The sequence below is a fragment of the Oculina patagonica genome, chromosome 3 (genome assembly GCF_052425735.1).
Source record: "Oculina patagonica isolate OP01 chromosome 3, crgOcupat, whole genome shotgun sequence".
NCBI lineage: Eukaryota > Metazoa > Cnidaria > Anthozoa > Scleractinia > Oculinidae > Oculina > Oculina patagonica.
In genome coordinates, this window is record NC_135760.1 from 26,362,611 (window position 1) to 26,382,995 (window position 20,385).

General features: G+C 38.1%; 2 protein-coding genes across 2 annotated transcripts in view; both read left to right on the forward strand.

The window, feature by feature from the left end:
* Positions 1-2,354: 2,354 nt before the first annotated feature.
* LOC144647298 (uncharacterized) lies at positions 2,355-13,019 on the forward strand. Its single transcript, XM_078507082.1, has 6 exons — positions 2,355-2,432; positions 2,716-3,173; positions 7,492-7,609; positions 10,905-11,018; positions 11,116-11,280; positions 11,947-13,019. The coding sequence occupies exons 2-6, from the start codon at positions 2,817-2,819 to the stop codon at positions 11,952-11,954; spliced, it is 762 nt and encodes a 253-aa protein (XP_078363208.1). The 5' UTR covers positions 2,355-2,432; positions 2,716-2,816; the 3' UTR covers positions 11,955-13,019.
* A 724-nt stretch (positions 13,020-13,743) lies between these two features.
* Positions 13,744-20,385, forward strand: part of LOC144647297 (uncharacterized) — a 7,499-nt gene continuing 857 nt past the window's right edge. Inside the window, exons 1-5 of the mRNA XM_078507081.1 lie at positions 13,744-13,778; positions 16,330-16,793; positions 17,325-17,442; positions 17,971-18,084; positions 19,807-19,971. Coding sequence (XP_078363207.1) covers positions 16,431-16,793; positions 17,325-17,442; positions 17,971-18,084; positions 19,807-19,971 — 760 coding nt within the window. The 5' untranslated portion in view covers positions 13,744-13,778; positions 16,330-16,430. The remainder of the gene's footprint in view (positions 13,779-16,329; positions 16,794-17,324; positions 17,443-17,970; positions 18,085-19,806; positions 19,972-20,385) is intronic.

Below are 20,385 nucleotides of genomic sequence, written 5' to 3' on the forward strand. Positions count from 1 at the left end.
TTCCGGATGATGTGCGACCAGAGACCTGGGTCGAGGAACCACAGGTTACCCAATCCAAAAGTCACAGTTCAAGCAAAAAGTCAGGGAAAAATTGTGAGGTCTTAGGAACATTCTAAATTTTTTTGTCGAAGTCAGCGAATTATTTTATTTTAAGCTCGAGTCATGTTGAAAATGGCCCATTTTAAATGATACGTTTCTGGTTAGAATGAAACGTCAGGGAATTATACTGGAGGGAAGTTAAAATGAAAATTTTTCAGTTGTTTTCTTCCCAGGCAGCGACCACGAGAACTGAGGCAAGTTGTTTGGCTAACATGATTTTTGAACACGTTGATTTGATTAAAAAGTTGAACCTGAAAAGGTTTGTTCGCTTGTAAATTTCTTCTCTACAAAATCTCGAGTCGCATATCAAACCCGTCGTCTGATTTTGTACCACGTGACGTATTTTGTCCAATGAGAGCGACCGGAAATGAATCGGTGAGTTGTAACTCGTGTTATTTGCCTGGTAACAGACATCGTGTTGTTGCGTTTTAACTTAATCTCAGTTCAGACAATAGCTTGGCTACAATTAGGAAATCCACAAACTAGGAGCCCCTGTTGATCCAAAATAAAAAATGTTTCTTTTTCTTAATTTAACGGTGTAAATATTTTGTCAATCTAAGTAAAGCCAGTATTTAACATTAAAAAATGTCAAAAATGCAAGTTATTGGTGAGACGTTGTAAAGAACACAGAGGATTTATTATTTGAAGAGCTGAACGCATTGTCGATCTTTAAAGTTGTAAATTATGGCAAGTATTTATTGACTTTTATGCAATTTTTATCAGTGCTTGCGGCCTCTGGGGTTCCAAAAGTTTAATCGTTGCTCTAAGTACACTAACTCTCTCCAGAGTAAAAATAAAACTTAAGGTAAAAGCTGTTAAAATTGATGCTAAACGTTTTCGATCTGTTCGATCATCATCAGAGTGATGATGACTCTGATCACTCTGATGATGATCGAACAGATCGAAAACGTTTAGCATCAATTTTAACAGCTTTTACCTTAAGTTTTATTTTTAACCTTTTATCGGCGAAATGTATATATGTCTCTCCAGAGTAATTTGCTGTTTCTAGGAAAGCGAATGCAAGTGAGTCAGCGGTTTCGGGAATCGTGACGAACATAGCCAGCGTAGCTTGGCGTTCTCCGCCGTCGCTTCGCTCGCGCGTGCGATTTCTCGCTCTCCCCGAGTGACTAGAACGCCAAGCTACGCTGGCTATGACGAACAACAAATCACTCTCGTAAACATTGCCGGATGACTGTGGTACAGGTTAGAATTGTCCCATGACTATTTTGGTCACGTTTGGAAAACTTTCGCTTTTACGAGCCCTTAGGGCAAGTAAAAATATTCGTGACTATGCAGTAGCCATCACAATTTAATAGCCGCCTTATCCACGATAGCCGCCATGTTTGTTTTTACGTTATAATGCAAATTGCAAAATTGGGCACATGATTTGTAAGGGGCAAACTAGCTTAAATCGATAAATTTCACTGGACTCCTTATAAAAACATTCTCTGTATTGCGGTGAAAGTATGTTATTATATGTGTTACGCAATTTTGGCGCTTTTAACTCATAAAAAGAGAACACCTTGATTACCAAGATTATCGAGTAACTATTTTAAGCTAACTAATCCCGACTCACAAATATCATTTTGGTGCAGATATTTCATTATTGAGAAAAGCCGATTTTTTGAGAAACGACATCATTTCAATGTTTGCCCACGGGAAGACAACGTGGCTAATTTGCATTATAATATGAAAACCATCGTGGCATCTAATATTTGAAAAAACCTTAAAATTATCAGTAGATTATTAGAAATCCCAGAAACTCATAAGGGTTGCGTTTCTGAAATCCCTTGCAGCAGTGTCTGACTCAGTAAGTCTTCACCAGAATAAGCACTTTCTAGCAAAGTCAGTACTAGAATCAATAATTTATTTTCCCTGCAGTTGGTATCCAAACAAAGTCTTTCTTTTCATTAAGCCGCCAAAACAACCTTATGGAAAAAGCCACAGGGAACCCAAACGCTATATTAGTTATTCATAATCTTAAAATAAAAATGTTCTTATTAACCTGCGTTCCTGTGTTTTTACCGGTTTTGGGGGCGATTTGAATCAGAGCTAAAGCGGTTTACGTTGCGAGTTTTAAACGGTAATCGATCTGTCGCAATGTTAATACGACGCGCCTCAAGTTTCAATTGTTATTACCTCGCGGGGAGTTTCGTATTTCAATTTAATGGTCACGAGTTAATAATAACAGTTAAAGTAAAACTTGAGACATAATTGAGGCGCGTCGTATTGACATTGCGACAGATCGATTACCGTTTAAAACTCGCAACATAAACCACCTTCGCTCTGATTCAAATCGCCCCCAAAACCGGTTAAAAAACACAGGAACGCAGGTAAATAAGGACATTTTTATTTTAAGATTATGAATAACTAATACAGCGTTTGGGTTCCCTGTGAAAAAGCATGGGATTTTAGGTGAACAAAAATATCATCTGGTGTTATGCAAAGTGGGAGATTTGTCGCATAAATGTAGTCTTGAGCTGTAAAAGTCCTTCATTTGTGATATTTTGTGGCCTGTCAGTTTGAACTGCATGACTGAGAGTAAGGATCGTATAATCATTGCAATTCTTGCCATTCGAGACTGCAAGTCAGCTTTTTTTCTTCTTTCATTTTCAGAATTAGATCCACTTTTAATGAGGTGAAATAACCCTGAGCAGCTGTAACGAACACGTTTTACCGACCGGCACTTTCACGACTCTCTTACATTTCTTTGGCAGATGGAAAGCAGCAAATACTCCCTGTTCTTAATGATTCCTTTAATATTGGCAACATTTATTTACACCTCAACTGACGCTCAAAACTTCAGACGAGATGGCGCACAAAAAGGAGTAAATTACGCCCATTTTGTGAAGAATCCCTCGCACCGGCTAAATGCCGCTGTTCTGGTTAGTTTAGTGGTCAACAGGCCTGTAGAATGTACTTACCAGTGTATTAACAATCAAGACTGTTACTCAGTTAATTTCGCTACAACTTCACTTAACGGAGGGCATTCGTGTGAGCTGTTGAGCACGGACAAGTTTCACAACTCCGGTGATTTAGTTCTCCATGAAAGCTATGACCATTACAACATTAAGGTAAGTTTCAAGCTAATCATTCCTTGAGAGACTTTCACCGGGGCTGTCTAGCTTGTCTTAGTTTAGAATCATTGTAAGTCCAGAGTCATTAGTTTTGCATACAGAAAGGTAATGTAAAAGTTTTCATATGAAATTCACGCGCCGATAAGTTAGTCGCGAATATTTTAGCCTGCGAACAGGCTCCCGAGTGGTGTTACGCGAGCGAAGCGAACGGAAGAGCGGGGCCTAACGGGGTACAACGTAGTAATCAAAGTTGTATGGCATGTAAAGCATCCATGCAAATAAAATGTATTTTAATGGAAGTCAATTAAGAACATAGAGAAAAAATTACTATGCTTTTGAAAACGAAACCCTATTCCTTGTTTGAAATAGCTGCTTTTTTAATTACTTCCGTCTGCCACGACGGACTTTATTGTTTTGTTGTTTTTATACCTAATAATATACAAGCAGCAATTTCTCCATTCTGATTGGCTAAGAACACGTCAATTTATCTCAAACCAGTGCAAAAAGTGTAATTGGCAGTGCAAAACGGTGTAATTGACAACAGCCTCATGAAAAATACATCTTGAAATTATTGGTAAACTTCATTTCAATTCATCGTACAGTAACACTACTTTACTTCAAAGTGACCGTGATATGGTGGCATATCAGGTCAGTGACTTGATATCGTAGGATATCAGGACACTGTAGATCGCGCTTCTGATTGGCTACTTGCGAATTTGGATACGGTAAAAATTGTAACGATTTTTATTAAGTTGTTCATTCCCTGATGAAGCCGTGCCTGACGAAATATTGGAAGGAAATACAGTATATAAGTTCAATCCCTCCACCGTACGTTCAGCCTTTCTGTTTTTTAATTTGTTCCTCCAAGGTGACAACATTTTAACTTCTTGATTCACGTTGCACTTTTTAGAAGTTCCAAAATTGTGATTTGATGTAAATTTGTTTATTACACCATACAAGGGTTTCATTTCTTTTAACCTTTGTATTTGCACTTCATGAAAGTTATTTTTGACGTTACTAAGCCGGGAGGGGTAGCATGTAAAATTACTTCCGGTCTACAACTTCCGTCCACACATTTTTCGACTTTTTTTGCTTGTTTACAAGCAAAACAGTAGGAGAATAGCGTTTACATAGGCTAAAATCTGAACCGGAAGGGATCACATTCTTGTTAACTCTCAAGGGACTGTTTTAATTTCTCAAGGGAATACTTTCCGCTGTGGGTGATCAAAGTGGGTGACTTGTAAAGTGTCACTCTATAGTTGTGCTTCAGCACTTCCGTTCTTGTAGAAAAAACGTGACTTGTCAAATTTACAAACATTATATAAGAATCAAAAACGTGAGTAGTCCAAATCTTACGTCACATAACCAATTAAGAATGTAAGGGGTTCAGCGCTCAAAGGCAGCGAAGTTTAAAACGATTAAGAACGCAACTTTTACGAGTACAAGTCTTTAGGCGCTAATATTAATTTAACCTAAAACGATTAACAACGCAAATTTGTACTCGTACAAGTCTTTCACACACTAAAACGTTGCTAATAGTTAACCAAAGGGAACTCATTTCGTGACAATTGATAATTTCTGCTGAGTTGCACAATTTAGAATTGCAACATCATCTAGCGAAGCGCACTATCACTAAAAATAGATTTCGCCACATGATACCCCCCCCCCCCCCCCCTCGCGTGAGTCGGACAACAATTTTAGTTTGGGCAAAGGCTTTGAATCTGATCTGTTTCGACACATGATAGATAGAGGGCGAAAATATTATGCAATTCAAACGCCTTTCTAATGGAATTGACGGCGGGTTTGATTTTAATAAGGCTGTAAGTTATTTATCCCCATTACTATTACAGACTGCAGCTACAGCTGCCGAGCTCGATCAGTGTATATTAAATAGTATTTGCCGCGACAATTGTGTAACGAAATTGACCTCTTTAAATATTCGGGTCAGGCAAGGGGACCGATCGGATGAGCGTTTCTTTGTGTAATTTTGTGGTGGCATAAATCTGAGGTTAGCTCTGTTGTGTTGCAAAATGTGCCACTAAGAACAGTGTAAACGTTTTGCATTTCTCATAAAAATAAATGTCTTCTTTCAGCAAATCCCGGCAGCAAATCGGGCCTGTATAATCCATTCAATAACTGCGAGTAAAACATTTTACACATTTATTGAATAATCGCTCTGATTGACAAACCTTTTAATATTAATTTAACCTAAAACGATTAACAACGCAAATTTGTACTCGTACAAGTCTTTCACACACTAAAACGTTGCTAGTAGTTAACCAAAGGGAACTCATTTCGTGACAATTGATTATTTCTGCTGAGTTGCACAATTTAGAATTGCAACATCATCTAGCGAAGCGCACTATCACTAAAAATAGATTTCGCCACATGATACCACCCCCCCCCCCCCCCCCCCCGCGTGAGTGGGACAACAATTTTAGTTTGGGCAAAGGCTTTATATCCGATCTGTTTCGACACATGATAGATAGAGGGCGAAAATATTATGCAATTCAAACGCCTTTCTAATGGAATTGACGGCGGGTTTGATTTTAATAAAGCTGTTATTTATCCCCATTACTATTACAGACTGCAGCTACAGCTGCCGAGCTCGATCAGTGTATATTAAATAGTATTTGCCGCGACAATTGTGTAACGAAATTGACCTCTTTAAATATTCGGATCAGGCAAGGGGACCGATTGGACGAGCGTTTCTTTGTGTAATTTTGTGGTGGCATATAAATCTGAGGTTAGCTCTGTTGTGTTACAAAATGTGCCACTAAGAACAGTGTAAACGTTTTGCATTTCTCATAAAAATAAATGTCTTCTTTCAGCAAATCCCGGCAGCAAATCGGGCCTTTATAATCCATTCAATACCTGAGAGTAAAACATTTTTACACATCTATTGAATAATCGCTCTGTTTGACAAACCTTTTGTTTAAAACCACGGTTTGAGCTTTCTACGTTGCACAGGTAAGGCTTTCCGAATTCCGAGCCAATCTGGCCATGGTTTTGTGAAACAATCGCTAAATATGCCTCCAAAGTGCCCTCCAACCAGTCCAGCCATACATTGCTCTTACAGTGAGCGGTTTGTTTGTCCGAATTTTGACTCACATCGGGGGTCAAATTCTGTGACGTGATTAGTGCGCTTCGCTAATTGCAACATCATTAAATGTGTTAAGTGATATTTATAAGTGTTTTTGTAGCCTGTTGTGAAATTACTCCTGGTGGAAAAAGTAAACGTTAAACGTTTCTTCTGTTCAGAAGTTAATATAATGCATCGCCATTAGAAAAATAAACAGCAACTGTTTTGCTGGAAATGTAGTCGTTAGAAATGGCATGTGTAGCCGTTAGGTAAAGAATAACGCGAGGAGAAGCGGCTTTTGGTAATATCCAAACGAAAATTTACTTCTCAATGTGGGGTTAAGATTGCGTGACGAGACAAAAGGTAACTCTGTCGTGCGTAACCTTACCTGCGATCAGGCGTTATTTTTCTGCATTAAGCCGAGTAGAAATCTTTCTAACTCGAAAGGAAACAACTATTTCGATTAAACATGTTAAAGGCAAACGTCAAAGTTTACCTTTTTTAACCAAGCCAAAGTATATGAGTCGCAAAGCACCCAGCCGTCGCGACTGACAAATACAGCATTTACACCGCGAAAATAAAAAAATGCTTGAACTGAAAGACGTTTGAATTCTTCCATGACATGTTCGAACAACAATGGCCAGGATAAACCTTCTACTCATACTAACTTCATGCAAAAAAAGTCGATATCTCGAAGAGATCTTTGATTTGTACACGCACAACTTCCGTCAACATCTGTATCACTCTACTACCTCATTCATCGCGCGCCGCGGCACGCTGCATGAATGAGCATAAAACAGAAAAGAGACAAAAGAGACACTCGAAAGAGTAAAGAGATGAGCAACAAAATTTATCTTAAGGACTGAAGACACAGTCATATGAAATTAAACTCGTTTGAACGAGTTAAATTTGATGTCCCTAAAACATAGAAGACTGTCAGTTGATATATAAAAAATATAACAATTAATGCAAACACTGAAAAAACCGTCGACTAATTAATAAATCGCGATCTCATAAGTTTATAGCTGTAAAAACAAATTTTGGTAAAACAGCTTTTAAAAACATGGTTGCTTCCGTCATATCACGTAACCAAACAAGTGATCATGACACACCAAGTGTTTTTCATAACATTTAAAAAAATTTACAAAGTTTTCCATTATTACTTGGTTCCTTTTTTAAGTAAGATACGTTTGAAATCAATTCCGTGAACGTTTTAATTTATTTCTCGTACAGACACCTTGCATGAACAACCCTTGTCAACAAGGAGCTGCATTTTGTCGACCAATTTACGACCGAGATGATTACGAGTGTGTTTGTAAAACAGGTTTTACCGGAAAGCACTGTGGTGTGGGTCAGTATACTATATTATATTTTTTAATTCACTTTCTGAGAGTTGTATCAATCGATATCAAGAAAGAATTAGGTAGATAAAATAGTTTAAAAAGATAGAGGATAAACGTGACACCGAGTAAATGCATTGTGTCTGTAATACAGGCAACAAATGCAAGGAATCGTTGGTGTACTTGTAATATTTCGACATGATTCTATATAATCTTCAGACTAATGTGACAAACATGCACAAGTATCACATTTATCCTCTACCTCTAAAAAATCTCAGTGGGTAATGGAAGTTTAAAAACTTCGGCTCATTTCCCGAATCGACCCTAAATCTTCTTGTAAGTAGTTACAACTATGCAAAGATGATTTTGTTAGCCTTGTTAGCCTAACCTTGTTAGCCTGGTAAACTTTGTGAATTTTCTTATTATAGGTGACCTTGTTAGCCTGCATAATGCACTTTTTTTGTATCAGTATCATAAGAACCTTCTTCCATCTTCCTTTGATAATTTTTTCCAATCTGTTTCATCAGTTCACCAGTACAAAACCAGGCTTGTTTCCAGATCAACTTATTATATTAACTCTGTCAAAACAAACTATGGTAAATTCAACATTCGCTTTGCAGCTGTAAAAGTTTGGAATGATTTGGATGAAAACATCAAATACCTCCTCCTCAAAAAGTTCAAAAATGAAGTTAAACTTATCATCTTACAGAAATACTGCCAACATTAATGAGTGTTCATCTGGCACCTAGTAGTTACTTAATATTTAATACTTATCTTCCTTATTTAGCTTTTATACATATATATATATTTTTGCTATAGAATGTTTGTGTTAGCTTTAACGTTTTTCATTAATCGCTTTTTTTTTCCTTTGCTTTATTGCCAACCACTTCCTTAGTATTAATGTAATTTAACTTCTAACTTCACTCAGCTCGATAAGCTTTTTAGTTTTTCTGAGTGTTATTACCATACTCTGTTTTAATTATATATATATATATTTTTTCTTTTTTCTTCTTCAAAGCAATGTATCTGGGTACTTTTTCTAGTAATAAAGTTGTTGTCATTAAAGATGTGAATATTGTTCATCGTGGTGTAAGATAGGTATTGAACGTTTATTCGTTTGTCTCACGATAGAATCGCTATGAGATGTTGATCGCGACGTTTCGACTGCAATACTGCTAGTCTTCATCAGGCGATGAGGTCGATTGTTTACGCGTCGCTATTTATGCACGTTGGTTCGCTGTGATTGGTGCATTTCGATCCTCATTATTATTCCGACTAACAGATAGTGTTCCCTCATAGGTCCGCTTTGTAGTTGAACGGCTGTTATGCTTTCTGATCGTAGGTATCCATGCTTCAGGAATTTCAATTCCGCTATCTCTATTGATGTTATTAGAATGAAGTCTTATTTGGATAGCCTCTTTGACCCTGCGTGTGTATCGGTGAGGGTCACGATCGATAAACTTGACTTGATTCCATAAAGGAATATGCCCCGTTTCGTTTGCGTGCTCCGAAACTGCGGAGGTTTGTGTATGAGCAAGCCTTATGTCTCTGTCGTGTTCTTTTATCCTGTCTTGCATCGCTCTCCCTGTTTCCCCTATATATACTTTGCCGCATTCACATGGAATTTTGTATACAACACCTTCTTGTTTGCCTGGTTCTAGGGCGTCTTTCGGTCGTACTAAGTAAGACCGAAGAGTTGTGTTATATTTAAAGACGGTGCGAACGCCTTGTTCTTGTAGGCAGCGGCGAAGAACCTCTGATACACCTTTAATATAGGGTAAAACTGCAGTAGATTTAAAATTCCTGCGTGGGTTCGTTGTTGGTTGTTGGTCTTGTGGTCTTAGTAAGTTTTCGTATGAACGCAGACGGATAACCGTTAGAAACAAGTATCGACGATAAATGTTTCTTTTCTTGAGAGATAACTGATGGTTTTGTTATGAGGTGTTTGGCTCGGTCATATAGACACTTAACAATACCACGCTTCACTGACTGAGGATGGTGTGAGTCATAGGCTAAGTACTGATCAGTGTGTGTGGATTTTCTATATACACTGGTAGTAAGAAGGCCGTTTGAGTCCCTTATAACTGACGTGTCGAGAAAGGGAATGCTGTTATCTTTCTCGGTTTCCATGGTAAAACGAATAGTGGGCTGTTGGCTATTAAGATGTTGTAAAAAGCCGTCGACTTGGTCTTGATCTAATATAGTAAAAGTGTCGTCTACATATCGCTTCCAGATTTTAGGTTTGTAGATCGCACTTGCTATCGCACGCTCCTCAAAATCTTCCATGAAGATGTTGGCTATAACCTCGGAGACAGGGCTCCCCATAGCGGCTCCGTCCTTTTGTTCGTAAATTGATCCATTGTATTGGAAATACGTGGATCGTAAAACAAAGTTTAAAAGGTCGGCAATTTGTGTAGGTGTTAGGTTTGTGCGGTCAGCAAGACCGGGATCGTTTTCTAGTTTGCGAAGTGCGACCTTTACGGCGTCTTCGATTGGCACGTTCGTAAATAAAGATTCTACGTCAAATGATACCATGATTTCCATTTCTTGTATTCTTTCATGGTTGATGGTATTCACGAAATGAGTAGAGTTGGTAACTGCATACTCTGATTTGCCTGTCAGTGGGGACAGGATGTCAGCTAAATGAGCCGACAAGTCATAAGCAAAGGTGTTTATACACGATACAATAGGTCTCAATGGTATATTTGATTTGTGTATCTTAGGCTGACCGTAGATCCTAGGCGGCTGTTTGTGTTTGGGCCTGATCTTGTTGTAGATAGTTTCTGATAGATGTCCACTTCGAAGAAGATAGATGTCCACTTCTTAGCTTAAAAGGAAGTGGACATCTATCAGAAACTATCTACAACAAGATCAGGCCCAAACACAAACAGCCGCTTAGTTAAATGTACCGTTAACTCAGTACATTTAACGTAATTAACTGGCACAAGAAGCTTTCAAGAGGATTATCTCTCTTTTATTTTTTTTTAAAACCGCTGTCCATTGATACCAAGTTAACAATTCTTTGTATTGCTTTGTTTTGTTTCTATTATGATGGTTACCCCCCCCCCCCCCCCCCGGCATTAAATTCACCAGTACCCATTTATACACCTGGGTGGAGAGAGGCACTGTGAAAGTAAAGAGTCATGCCCAAGAACACAACACAGTGACCCCGGCCAGGGCTGCAACCTGTACCGCTCGATCCGGAGTCCAGCGAACGAACCATAAGGCCACCGCGCCTCCATTAAAACTTTGTGTAGCAATTGCTTAATCAGTTCAGTTTGTTTCAGACTTGATTTTGTTTTTCAGTGAGCCCTTGTAACTCAAGTCCATGTAAGAATGGTGCAAGCTGTACTGTGACTGGTGAGGATTCATACTTATGCAACTGTACTGAGGAGTTTGAAGGAGAAACCTGCGAGTCAAGTTAGTTATCTTTACAAGTAACACAACGGTTGTATGTCCCTGTATTAAGGTGTTTAAGGTGCAGTTCTAATACTAAGGTGATGTGTTTGTTGGACAGGGATTCCATGTCCACTTGGAAAAAGAACAGATGATCCTCAAGGCCGCTGTTGTGTTTTTCCTTTCGTGTATGGAGGGGTGTCTTACGATTCCTGCACCAGTAAAAATCATAATAAGTTGTGGTGTTCGTTCGATGCTGTCTATGCTGGACGATGGGCTAACTGCGGTGAGCTGTGTTCCATTTATACTTAAATATAAATGCACTCTGCCCTATGTTGCCATAAGTACAGTTAACACTCACTATAACGGACACCTAATCGGGACGACAACTTGGTGTCCGTAATAGAGAAAAGTCCGTAATAGCGGGATGTCCGTTATAACGGGGTGTCCGCAAGGCGGGAGTTGACTGTATACTTTTAATAGGATTATCGATCTGGAGCAGTTGGTCGGAAATGATTGTGTACTCTCATATTTTCAAACTTTTTTTTCTCTCTTTCAATTTTGAAGGTTAAAGTTAATTGGGGGGGGGGGGGGGGGAGATTTACGATGTTTATTACCAAGGACAATAGATTATGGTATTCGTTTAATACTGTCTATGTTGAAAAGTAGGCTAACCGCGATGTATGAGCTATGCTCCATTTATATGTTAATGTAACTTTTTTCTGAGATGGGTGAGTGGTTTTGTGATTCCTACTGTGAGAACGTTGAAACTTGTTTTCTTGATGCATTGACAAAGAAGAACCTTTTGTCCTTTTTTTTCTTTAGCAAAGCAACTACTGAAGATAATAAATTAAATGTAATTTTGAAAAAAATGACAAATAATAACACCATGCACGATGAACACGTTGCATATAATTTGCAGTTGTTAAACATTGAGGGTTTTTTCTTTTAGTCGGATGAGTGCAATTCATCTCCGTGTAAGATGGGAGCAAGTTGTACGGCGACTGAGGATGGCAATAACTGTCAATCATGTCCTGCAGCACGGAAGAGGAATATTACTACGATGAAGTCATATACAGTGGAACCCCGTTAATACGGACACCAAGGGCACATGCCAAACTGTCTGTATTATCGGGGTGTCCGTGTGGGACTGCTCTATGGGGAAATAACTCGGGCCGGCTGTAGGAGGTACCAAGACTCTATCCGTCTTCAGGACTTTTATTTACGTCTGCTTCTACAGTACAGCTATGCACAACTAACTTAAGCGAAAAACTAGCCGTTCTAATATAGGTAAAATGTAGACATGTTTGGGTTCCAAAACTCTCTGACCTTGGAAAACTTGAGACATCCCCAGGACCGACTTAAGAAAACAAATACAAACAAACCTACATGAAAAACCAAAATAAAGAGTAAACGCCAATGATAAATCAAGATGCTCAAAAACCAGACCAAAACAGGAACCTTTACGGAGGTCCCAAATCAAGATCAGTAGATGATTTCAAGTTCTTCTACCGTGGGAACGGAACCTTCAAATACAAACACTTGACAAGATAACCAACACAACCTAAAGTTAGAAACTCTTAGTGTGAGGTAGACCTTGAACAACCTTGGGCTTTAAACTTGAATTACAAAATAACCAAAGCTTCGAGGCACTAACCCAAACATGACTACTGGGAAAGACTACAGCTTAGCGATAAGGGCCCTTAATAAGCTATGATAACAACGTAAAACGTTGGTGTGGGCAAACAGGCCCTTACAACAAAAGACTTGAACGGAAGCAACAGAATGACAAATAACCGACAGAGAACTAAAACAACTAAATTCTAAAAACAACTATTAAGCTCCACAACATCCGTATTAAGCGGGCTCTCAGACAAAAAGTCACGGACACATGTTTTATCGACACACAGACAACTGAGGCAGACATTTTTACGACAACAAACGTTGTTCACTGTAACTATAATAGTTAAAACTCTGACTCGTCCCCAGTCGTCTTTGAGTCCGTCTTGAGTCGACTGCTGAACACGGAAGGAATCCTTAGCGTCTTGCAATTTTCGCATAAGAGACGACTGGGGACGAGTCAGGTTTAAATTATGGAAATCGTATGGTCATTTGTCATACTCTCTGAATAAAACTAATTTAAATCAGTTGACAAAGTCCGTCACTTTTCTTTATACAAGGAATAAAGCTAACCTTTTATCAGCAACAAAACGTTGTCTAATTTCTTCTATAACTGTTACTCTGACAACTCTGACAAGTTAAAACTAGGGAAACCTTACGTTCAAAAGAGTTCACTTATATTCTCGGGCTAAAATTACTTTACCGTTCTTGAAACTTGACAACGTGCACAGATAAAAAGTGTCCGTAAAGCGGGGTTAACGCTGTATAAAAGTTTGTCACTCGGGACACACAGAAAAGTGTCCGTTGTCCGTATTAACGGGTGTCCGTGAAAAGCGGGTTAATTTTAGAGAAAATATATGAGCTTTTCGTCGGGACAATCGAAACTGTCCGTGATATCGGGGTGTCCGTATTAAGCGGGTGTCCGTAGAGCGGGGTTCCAGTGTATGAATAACAAGGTGAGCAAATGCAAGGTTTCATGTTTAAAGCCTGAGTGGCGAGTTGCGAATAATAATTAATCGAGATCACAAAATGATAAATTAGCACTTACGAGTGACAGTTTAGCGATTAATAAATATTCATTTAGAAGTAACAATTTCAAAGCAAACACTTCTCGAGTGCTTTCATACGAGAATCATCTCAGTCTGTATTCAGCCAACATCCAAGGTGGGTACTTAGAACAAGGAGCAGGTTGGAGGTTCTTGTGCATTTTGAAAGAGCCGTTAAAATTAATTTAACTTTTCAACAGATTGAAAAACGACATAACTAATTTTAGTACACAAAAACAGGAATTTCTCGGGCTTTTCATAAAGGAAGTTAAAACGGTTTTTATTTTTGACCGATGAAAATTTCTCGACTGCCAAAATTAGTTCAGCTGGTCAAAAATTCTTGATCGTTTAAAGTATTTTTCACCTAATTCTCGACCTCGACCGACCATTATTCAGGCTTTTCAACAGATTTAAAAAAGGGCTACACTTTAGAACAACAAGAACAGGAATTTTACGAGCTTTTCATAACGGAAGTTAAAACTGATGAAAATTTCTCTACAACAAATTTAGTTCAGCTGGTCAAAAACTTTTGATCGTTAAAAGTATTTTCCACCGATTTCTCGACCTCGACGGACCATTATTTTTGAACTGCTGCCCGCTATCAAGCATTCATCGACGATTCTTTCAATGCTGGGTTTTCATCTTGCTCGGCTGGATCATTTCTATCTTTCGCTGTCGCTGTTTCAAGTCTTGTCGTTATTTGTGCAAAGATTCGTTTTTAAGGATTGTTTTACGCCTCCGCTGTTTTATAAAAGGAGCGTGAACTTTTGAACCTTTTAAGCGGCGAAAACGAAAGTGATGAAATGTTATCTTTGGTTTATGAAAAGCGAATCTTTTCAATATTTTTTTCAAGGATACGAGCTTCAATCTTGTGAGTTGTGTGTGTGCTTTTCTTTATTCAAACTGACAAACAACAAAAACTTAAAATACGCGCGAGTCTCGAAGGACGAAAAACATTTTTCACGGCCTTAACGTGGAAGAATCGGCCAACCATGAATTACAACAGTTCGATGGAATTAAAACTAGCAAACAAACGAAAGTTTTCGCGTTTTAAGCCGTACATCAAAGCGTCAACGGCTCTGTTGTGATTTCGACCGCTCGGGGAAAATATAATTCCGCGAAAGACATCCAACGACCGTTTTAAAAAGAAAAACATTTATTTTCATTACGGCCCTTCTACAAGGCAACCACGAATGAAAACGGTCCAGAAAATATTAAAAACTAAGCATGAAACCGAGCTTTTTGACCCTTTTAACCCTAAACGACTCTGCTCTCTGCATGTTTTGCTTGCTATGTTTGTTTTTCTCACACGGTCATGAACCCAGTTAGTTTTTTTTTTCGCGTCGGTTTTGATGCACTATTCAACCGGCAAAGTTATAAAACAATTGGTTTATGCTTTTAGCTGTGCACTATGGAGTTATGGAGCACGCGGGAAGTTTGGAGAGCACTCAAGAAGCTAGAGTTGCCCTTGGCTATTGCCTCGGGCAACTCTTACGCTTCTTTCGTGCTCTCCGAACTTCCCGCGTGCTCCATAACTCGATATTGCACAGCTAAAAGCATGAACCAATTTTTAAGTGAGATAAAAGAATAGTCACTTGCAAATGTCAATTCACACTCTTCTGAAATCAAAGGAAAAATTAAAAGATACCTTATGTACTCCGTTATGGCTTTGCATATTTTAAAATAAGAGAACAGTTTTATCAGTCGAAATACTTTAGAAAAACCTTTAAATGTAATACTAAAAATCATTGTATTGAATACACAGTCCGCACAAAACAACTGACGTGTCATCCTTAAGTTAAGGAGAGAATATAATTGGTCAATTAAAATTAAAGGAAAACTCAAAAGACACCGACAAAGTTACAATATTATTTTTCAAAACCGAATTTACATATAATATTTGTTGATCACGTTTTCGCAACGATACCATCAAAATTACAATTTTCGTTCTTTAACATTCTTACGGAGAGGGCGCATTTCTTTGCTGGAGTAAAGGTGTCTTAAAAAAAACCAAACGATGATGAAATGAAAAAGCGTGAGTTAAATTAACAATGACGTAAATTAAGGTGCATAAAATTAACGCGAATTTTTGAAATTCGTCTTAATTAACATGCATCGTTATTTTTCTATAATACTATGTTCCAGCGCACGGGAAACAAGGCTCAGAACAATGAGGTGCAATCACTTATCAATGAACTATATTTTCATGAATACAGTGAAACTTCGATTTAACGAACCTCTTTATAGCGAAGTCTTCGATATAACGAACGATATTCTTCGCCCCAGTTAAGTACCTCGATATAACGAAACCTCGTTATAGTGAACAAATTTTGCCAGTCGACCCTTGGTCCTTCGTTATATCGAGGTTCCACTGTGTTTCGTTTATTTTCGGATTCGTCCCAGTTCGTGCATACTCTTCAAATAAATACATACAAAATAATTTTGAAGGTGCTGTGCAACCTTAATGCGAAAAGTTGATCCGGAACAATAGACCATTTCTCGATACGTTGTGAAGATATGTTGCATACGTGTAGCCCTTGTGCTGTAAACGTCCTTTATTTGATACATTTTGTCGCCTGTATTTCAACCGTAAAAAAATGGGGATCGTGTTAGCATTACTAAAATTCTTTGAAATTTAGTGTTTCTTTAATTTCTCTTTTCTTTTACAGAATTAGATCCAGTTTTAATGAGGCGAAATTATTCTGACCAGCTGTAGCAAACACCTTTTACAGACCGGTAATTTCACGACTAGCAAATATTTCTGTGGTAGATGTCGATGGAAAGCAGTAAATTCCCCCTGTACTTAATGATTCCTTCAATATTGGCAACATGTATTTACACCTTAACTGACGCTCAAAACTACAGACGAGATGGCGCGCAAAAAGGAGTAAATTACGCCCATTTTGTGAAGAATCCCTCGCACCGGCTAAATGCAACTGTTCTGGTTAGTGTAATGGTAAACAGGCCTGTTGAATGTACTTATCAATGCATTAACAATCAAGACTGTTATTCAGTTAATTTCGCTACAACTTCATTTGACGGAAGGCATTCTTGTGAGCTGTTGAGCACGGACAAGTTTCACAACTCGAGTGAATTAGTATTCCATGGAGGGTATGACCATTATAACATCAAGGTGAGTTGCAACGGCTATTTTATTCCTTCAAAAGACCATCGGGCTGTTTTGCTTTGAGTAATTGTAAGTCCCGAGTTATTCTTTCTGCTTGCACAAACTTAATGTAAAAGTTTATATATGAAAGTCAAACGCCGATAAGTTACTAGAAAATATTGATAAAGTAAGATGTCTCGCACTTAGGGCTTCCCTTTGTTCTCCAATTATAACGTATTCACGCTACATTAAAGGTATATGGCGCGTACTAACCCTGAGAAAGCTTGCATTACTAAATTACTAAAGCTAATCATCACAGATATTCTTATCGATTTCACCCTACCAGCAAGTAACTAGTGTGGTTGGCATGTCAAGGTTAGATAATTATATTTTTGACTATTTGGTTGCTTGTTTTAGACGTTTAAATAAAAAAACAAAAATAACATGGAAAAGATGACGTCATATTACACAAAAATGTCGCCATTTACCATATCTTGGATTCTAAACGAACAATGACAAGGATTGACCAGAATTTTTGCGATTCAATTTCCTTCACAGACACCTTGCATAAACAACCCTTGTCAATACGGAGCTGCACTCTGTCGACCAATTTACAACAGAGATGAATACGAGTGTGTTTGTAAAGCAGGTTTTACCGGAAAGCACTGTGGAGTGGGTCAGTATATTATATTTTAGTTATTGTTGTCATTGTCTATTATTATTATTATTATTATTATTATTATTATTATTATTATTATTATCATCATCATCATCATTATTATTATAATTATCATTATTTTCTTTTGCATACACAATTCACATTCTGAGTATTTTATCAATCGATATAAAAAAAGGAGATAAAAAGAACTTTGGCTCATTTCCCGAATAGACTCTAGGCAAAAAAAGAAATAAAGGGACAACCGGAGAATCCTTGCCCAGAGTGGATTCATCGGTTTCTTAGTGATGTTTTTATCCGTGTCTAAATAAATAAATAAATAAATTTAAATAAACAAATAAATATAAATAAATAAACAAAAAATATAAAAAATAAATAAATGATCCGAGTGATCTTGGATCATTGATCCCGATCTGGATCATACCAAAGGAACACACCCTAAATCTTCTCGTAAGTTAACGTCATTTATCTTTGCATAGTAATCAGAACTAAATCAGTAGTTTGTTACAGTCTGTCTTTGTTTTTCAGTGAGTCCCTGTAAGTCAAGTCCATGTAAGAATGGTGCAAACTGTACTGTGACTGGTGAGGATTCATTCTCGTGCAACTGTACTGAGGAGTTTGAAGGAGAAACCTGCGAGTCAAGTAAGATATCTTTACAAGTGACAGAGTGGTTGCATGCCCCTGTATTAATGTGTAAAAGGTGCAGTTCACTAAGAAGATGTGTTTGTTGGACAAGGATTCTATGTTCACTTAGTAGAAACTCAGTTGTGTTCTATTGGAAATCCGCGAATCTGATTGGTTCTCCCACTGATTTCTATTCGCCGATAGAAAACAGTCGCGCGCTCGCGTAGCTCTTTAAGCGGTAAATTTTCTTGATTTTTGTCTTCAAAGTGCACAATATTGTAGGTTTTGGACTGCAATCCTTTAGAGTTTCTACTAAAACAATTTGACTACTCGCCCTCGTTTTCTATGAGCGATAGTCAACTCGGCTGCGCCTCGTTGACTATTTGCTCATAGAAAACTTGGGCTCGTAGTCTAATTGTTAATTGGAAAAAGGACAGATGATCCTCAAGGCCGCTGTTGTGTTTTTCCTTTCGTGTATTTGTTACATCAAATAAAACACTTCAGTCTATTTCTCTAATTGACTCTAGGCAAAAAACAATTAAAAGTCTACCAAAGTCGAGTGTATCGTAGGCCTACAAAGTGACAATGGTTCAATTGTTTTGAATAATAACCCTAAAATTAGTTTATGAACACTGTTTAACGATAATAATTCTCCAAGCGCATGTTCGATGAGACGATAGATGTATAGCAAGACGCATCCACTTGGCAATATTCGGTATTGAATTAAAAAAATAAATCACTTTATTTAAGTGTCACTATTTAGCACAACTGTGCTAATTGAGGACACTGTTGTTAACAGGAAACAAAATATTTACAGTAGAACCACGGTAACTCGAGGTTGGATAACTCGAACACCTTTTTAACTCGAACAAACTTCCATTTCCTTTCCATTTACCCACTTTTCAGTCATTTTTACTCGGTTAACTCGAACTCGGATAACTCAAATTAATTACCCCGCTAACTCAAACTTTATTTCGTTTTCCTTAATCAAAAAATTTGGGTCAAATTTTCCCGATCACTCGAATTCCGGTTTTTGCAACTCGCCACGGTTGCCCAGTGATTAGAACAACGAACAGATCACGTATTCGACATTCATTTGCCACTCTTTTCATAAAGAATGTATGATCGTGTTAGAGTTTCTGACGAGATAAGTTTAAGAATTTGCACTTTTCTGTATACTTAAGTGCTGAAAAATCAGTCACCTATCAATTTATAACTTGCCAAATTAAATATTCAATCGACCCCGATAACTGAAAACCCCGCTAACTCAAACTGTTTTTCGTTTCCCTTCAGTGTTCGAGTTACCGGGGTTCTACTGTATATATATACTGACATAAATCAAACAAGGAGCTGTTCCATAAAAAGCTGTTCTTCATACAATTACCGCACTTCATACACGTAACCTTGTAATCGATTGTAAAATTTCATAAAAATCTAATGACTGGTTCGTTAGAAATCATGCGGCGTTTTCTCAGCCAGCTGGGAAGGGCATGACGAACAGCTTTTCTATGGAACAGCTCCTCGAAGCTTCGATTTGTCCTCCAAATCCCAACCGACAGGAGGCTAACCAGTTGGCTTTTTACAAAGCGTGGAGGAGATGAATTTGGGACCACTAAACACAAACCCATCTAGTGGCAGGGAAGAGGTTTGAATCCGGGACCTAACCACTTGGTCACTCTGCCTCCTAAAACGGTGTCAAAAGTACAGTTGCAATACTTAGGTGATGTGTTTGTTGGATAGGAGTTCTATGTCCCCTTGGAAAAAGAACAGATGATCCTCAAGGCCGCTGTTGTGTTTTTCCTTTTGTGTATGGAGGGGTGACTTACGATTCCTGCACCACTGTCCTTCATAATCAACTGTGGTGTTCGTTTGATGCTGTGTACGTTGGACGATGGGCTAACTGTGGTGAGCTATGCTTCATTTATACTTGAATATTAATTCACTCTGTCCAATAAAAATGGTGCCATAAATGGTGTATGCCGTAAATGATCTAATAAACGCCCGGGGCGTCTATTAAATTTTAGGGGTCCTAGGGGAGGCGTTAAATAGATATGAGGGGTTTATTAGAAAGAGGCGTTAACCGTTTATTCACTTTAACTGTAACAGCGTCAACAAAACAAATAGGATACGTCGTTTGCTAGCGGAGAAAGGTACAAAACAGAGTTTGTGTGTGGGAGACTGATCTAATCTGCGCTTATGCAAAACCTAGAGATGTCGTTCATAGTTCAATATCGATGTTTGATCATCGGCGTCAACCATGTTGGCATCGTTGGCCTCTTTGATGTCCGAGTCAAGCTAGAAATTACCTTCATTGCGTGA

What these genes read in the sequence shown, in the direction of transcription:
- LOC144647298 (XM_078507082.1), top strand. Translation starts at nt 2,817, where the DNA reads ATGGAAAGCAGCAAATACTCCCTGTTCTTAATGATTCCTTTAATATTG. An exon ending in ATGACCATTACAACATTAAG is followed by an intron (nt 3,174 to 7,491) that starts GTAAGTTTCAAG and finishes TTTCTCGTACAG; the next exon opens with ACACCTTGCATGAACAACCC. An exon ending in CGGAAAGCACTGTGGTGTGG is followed by an intron (nt 7,610 to 10,904) that starts GTCAGTATACTA and finishes TTTGTTTTTCAG; the next exon opens with TGAGCCCTTGTAACTCAAGT.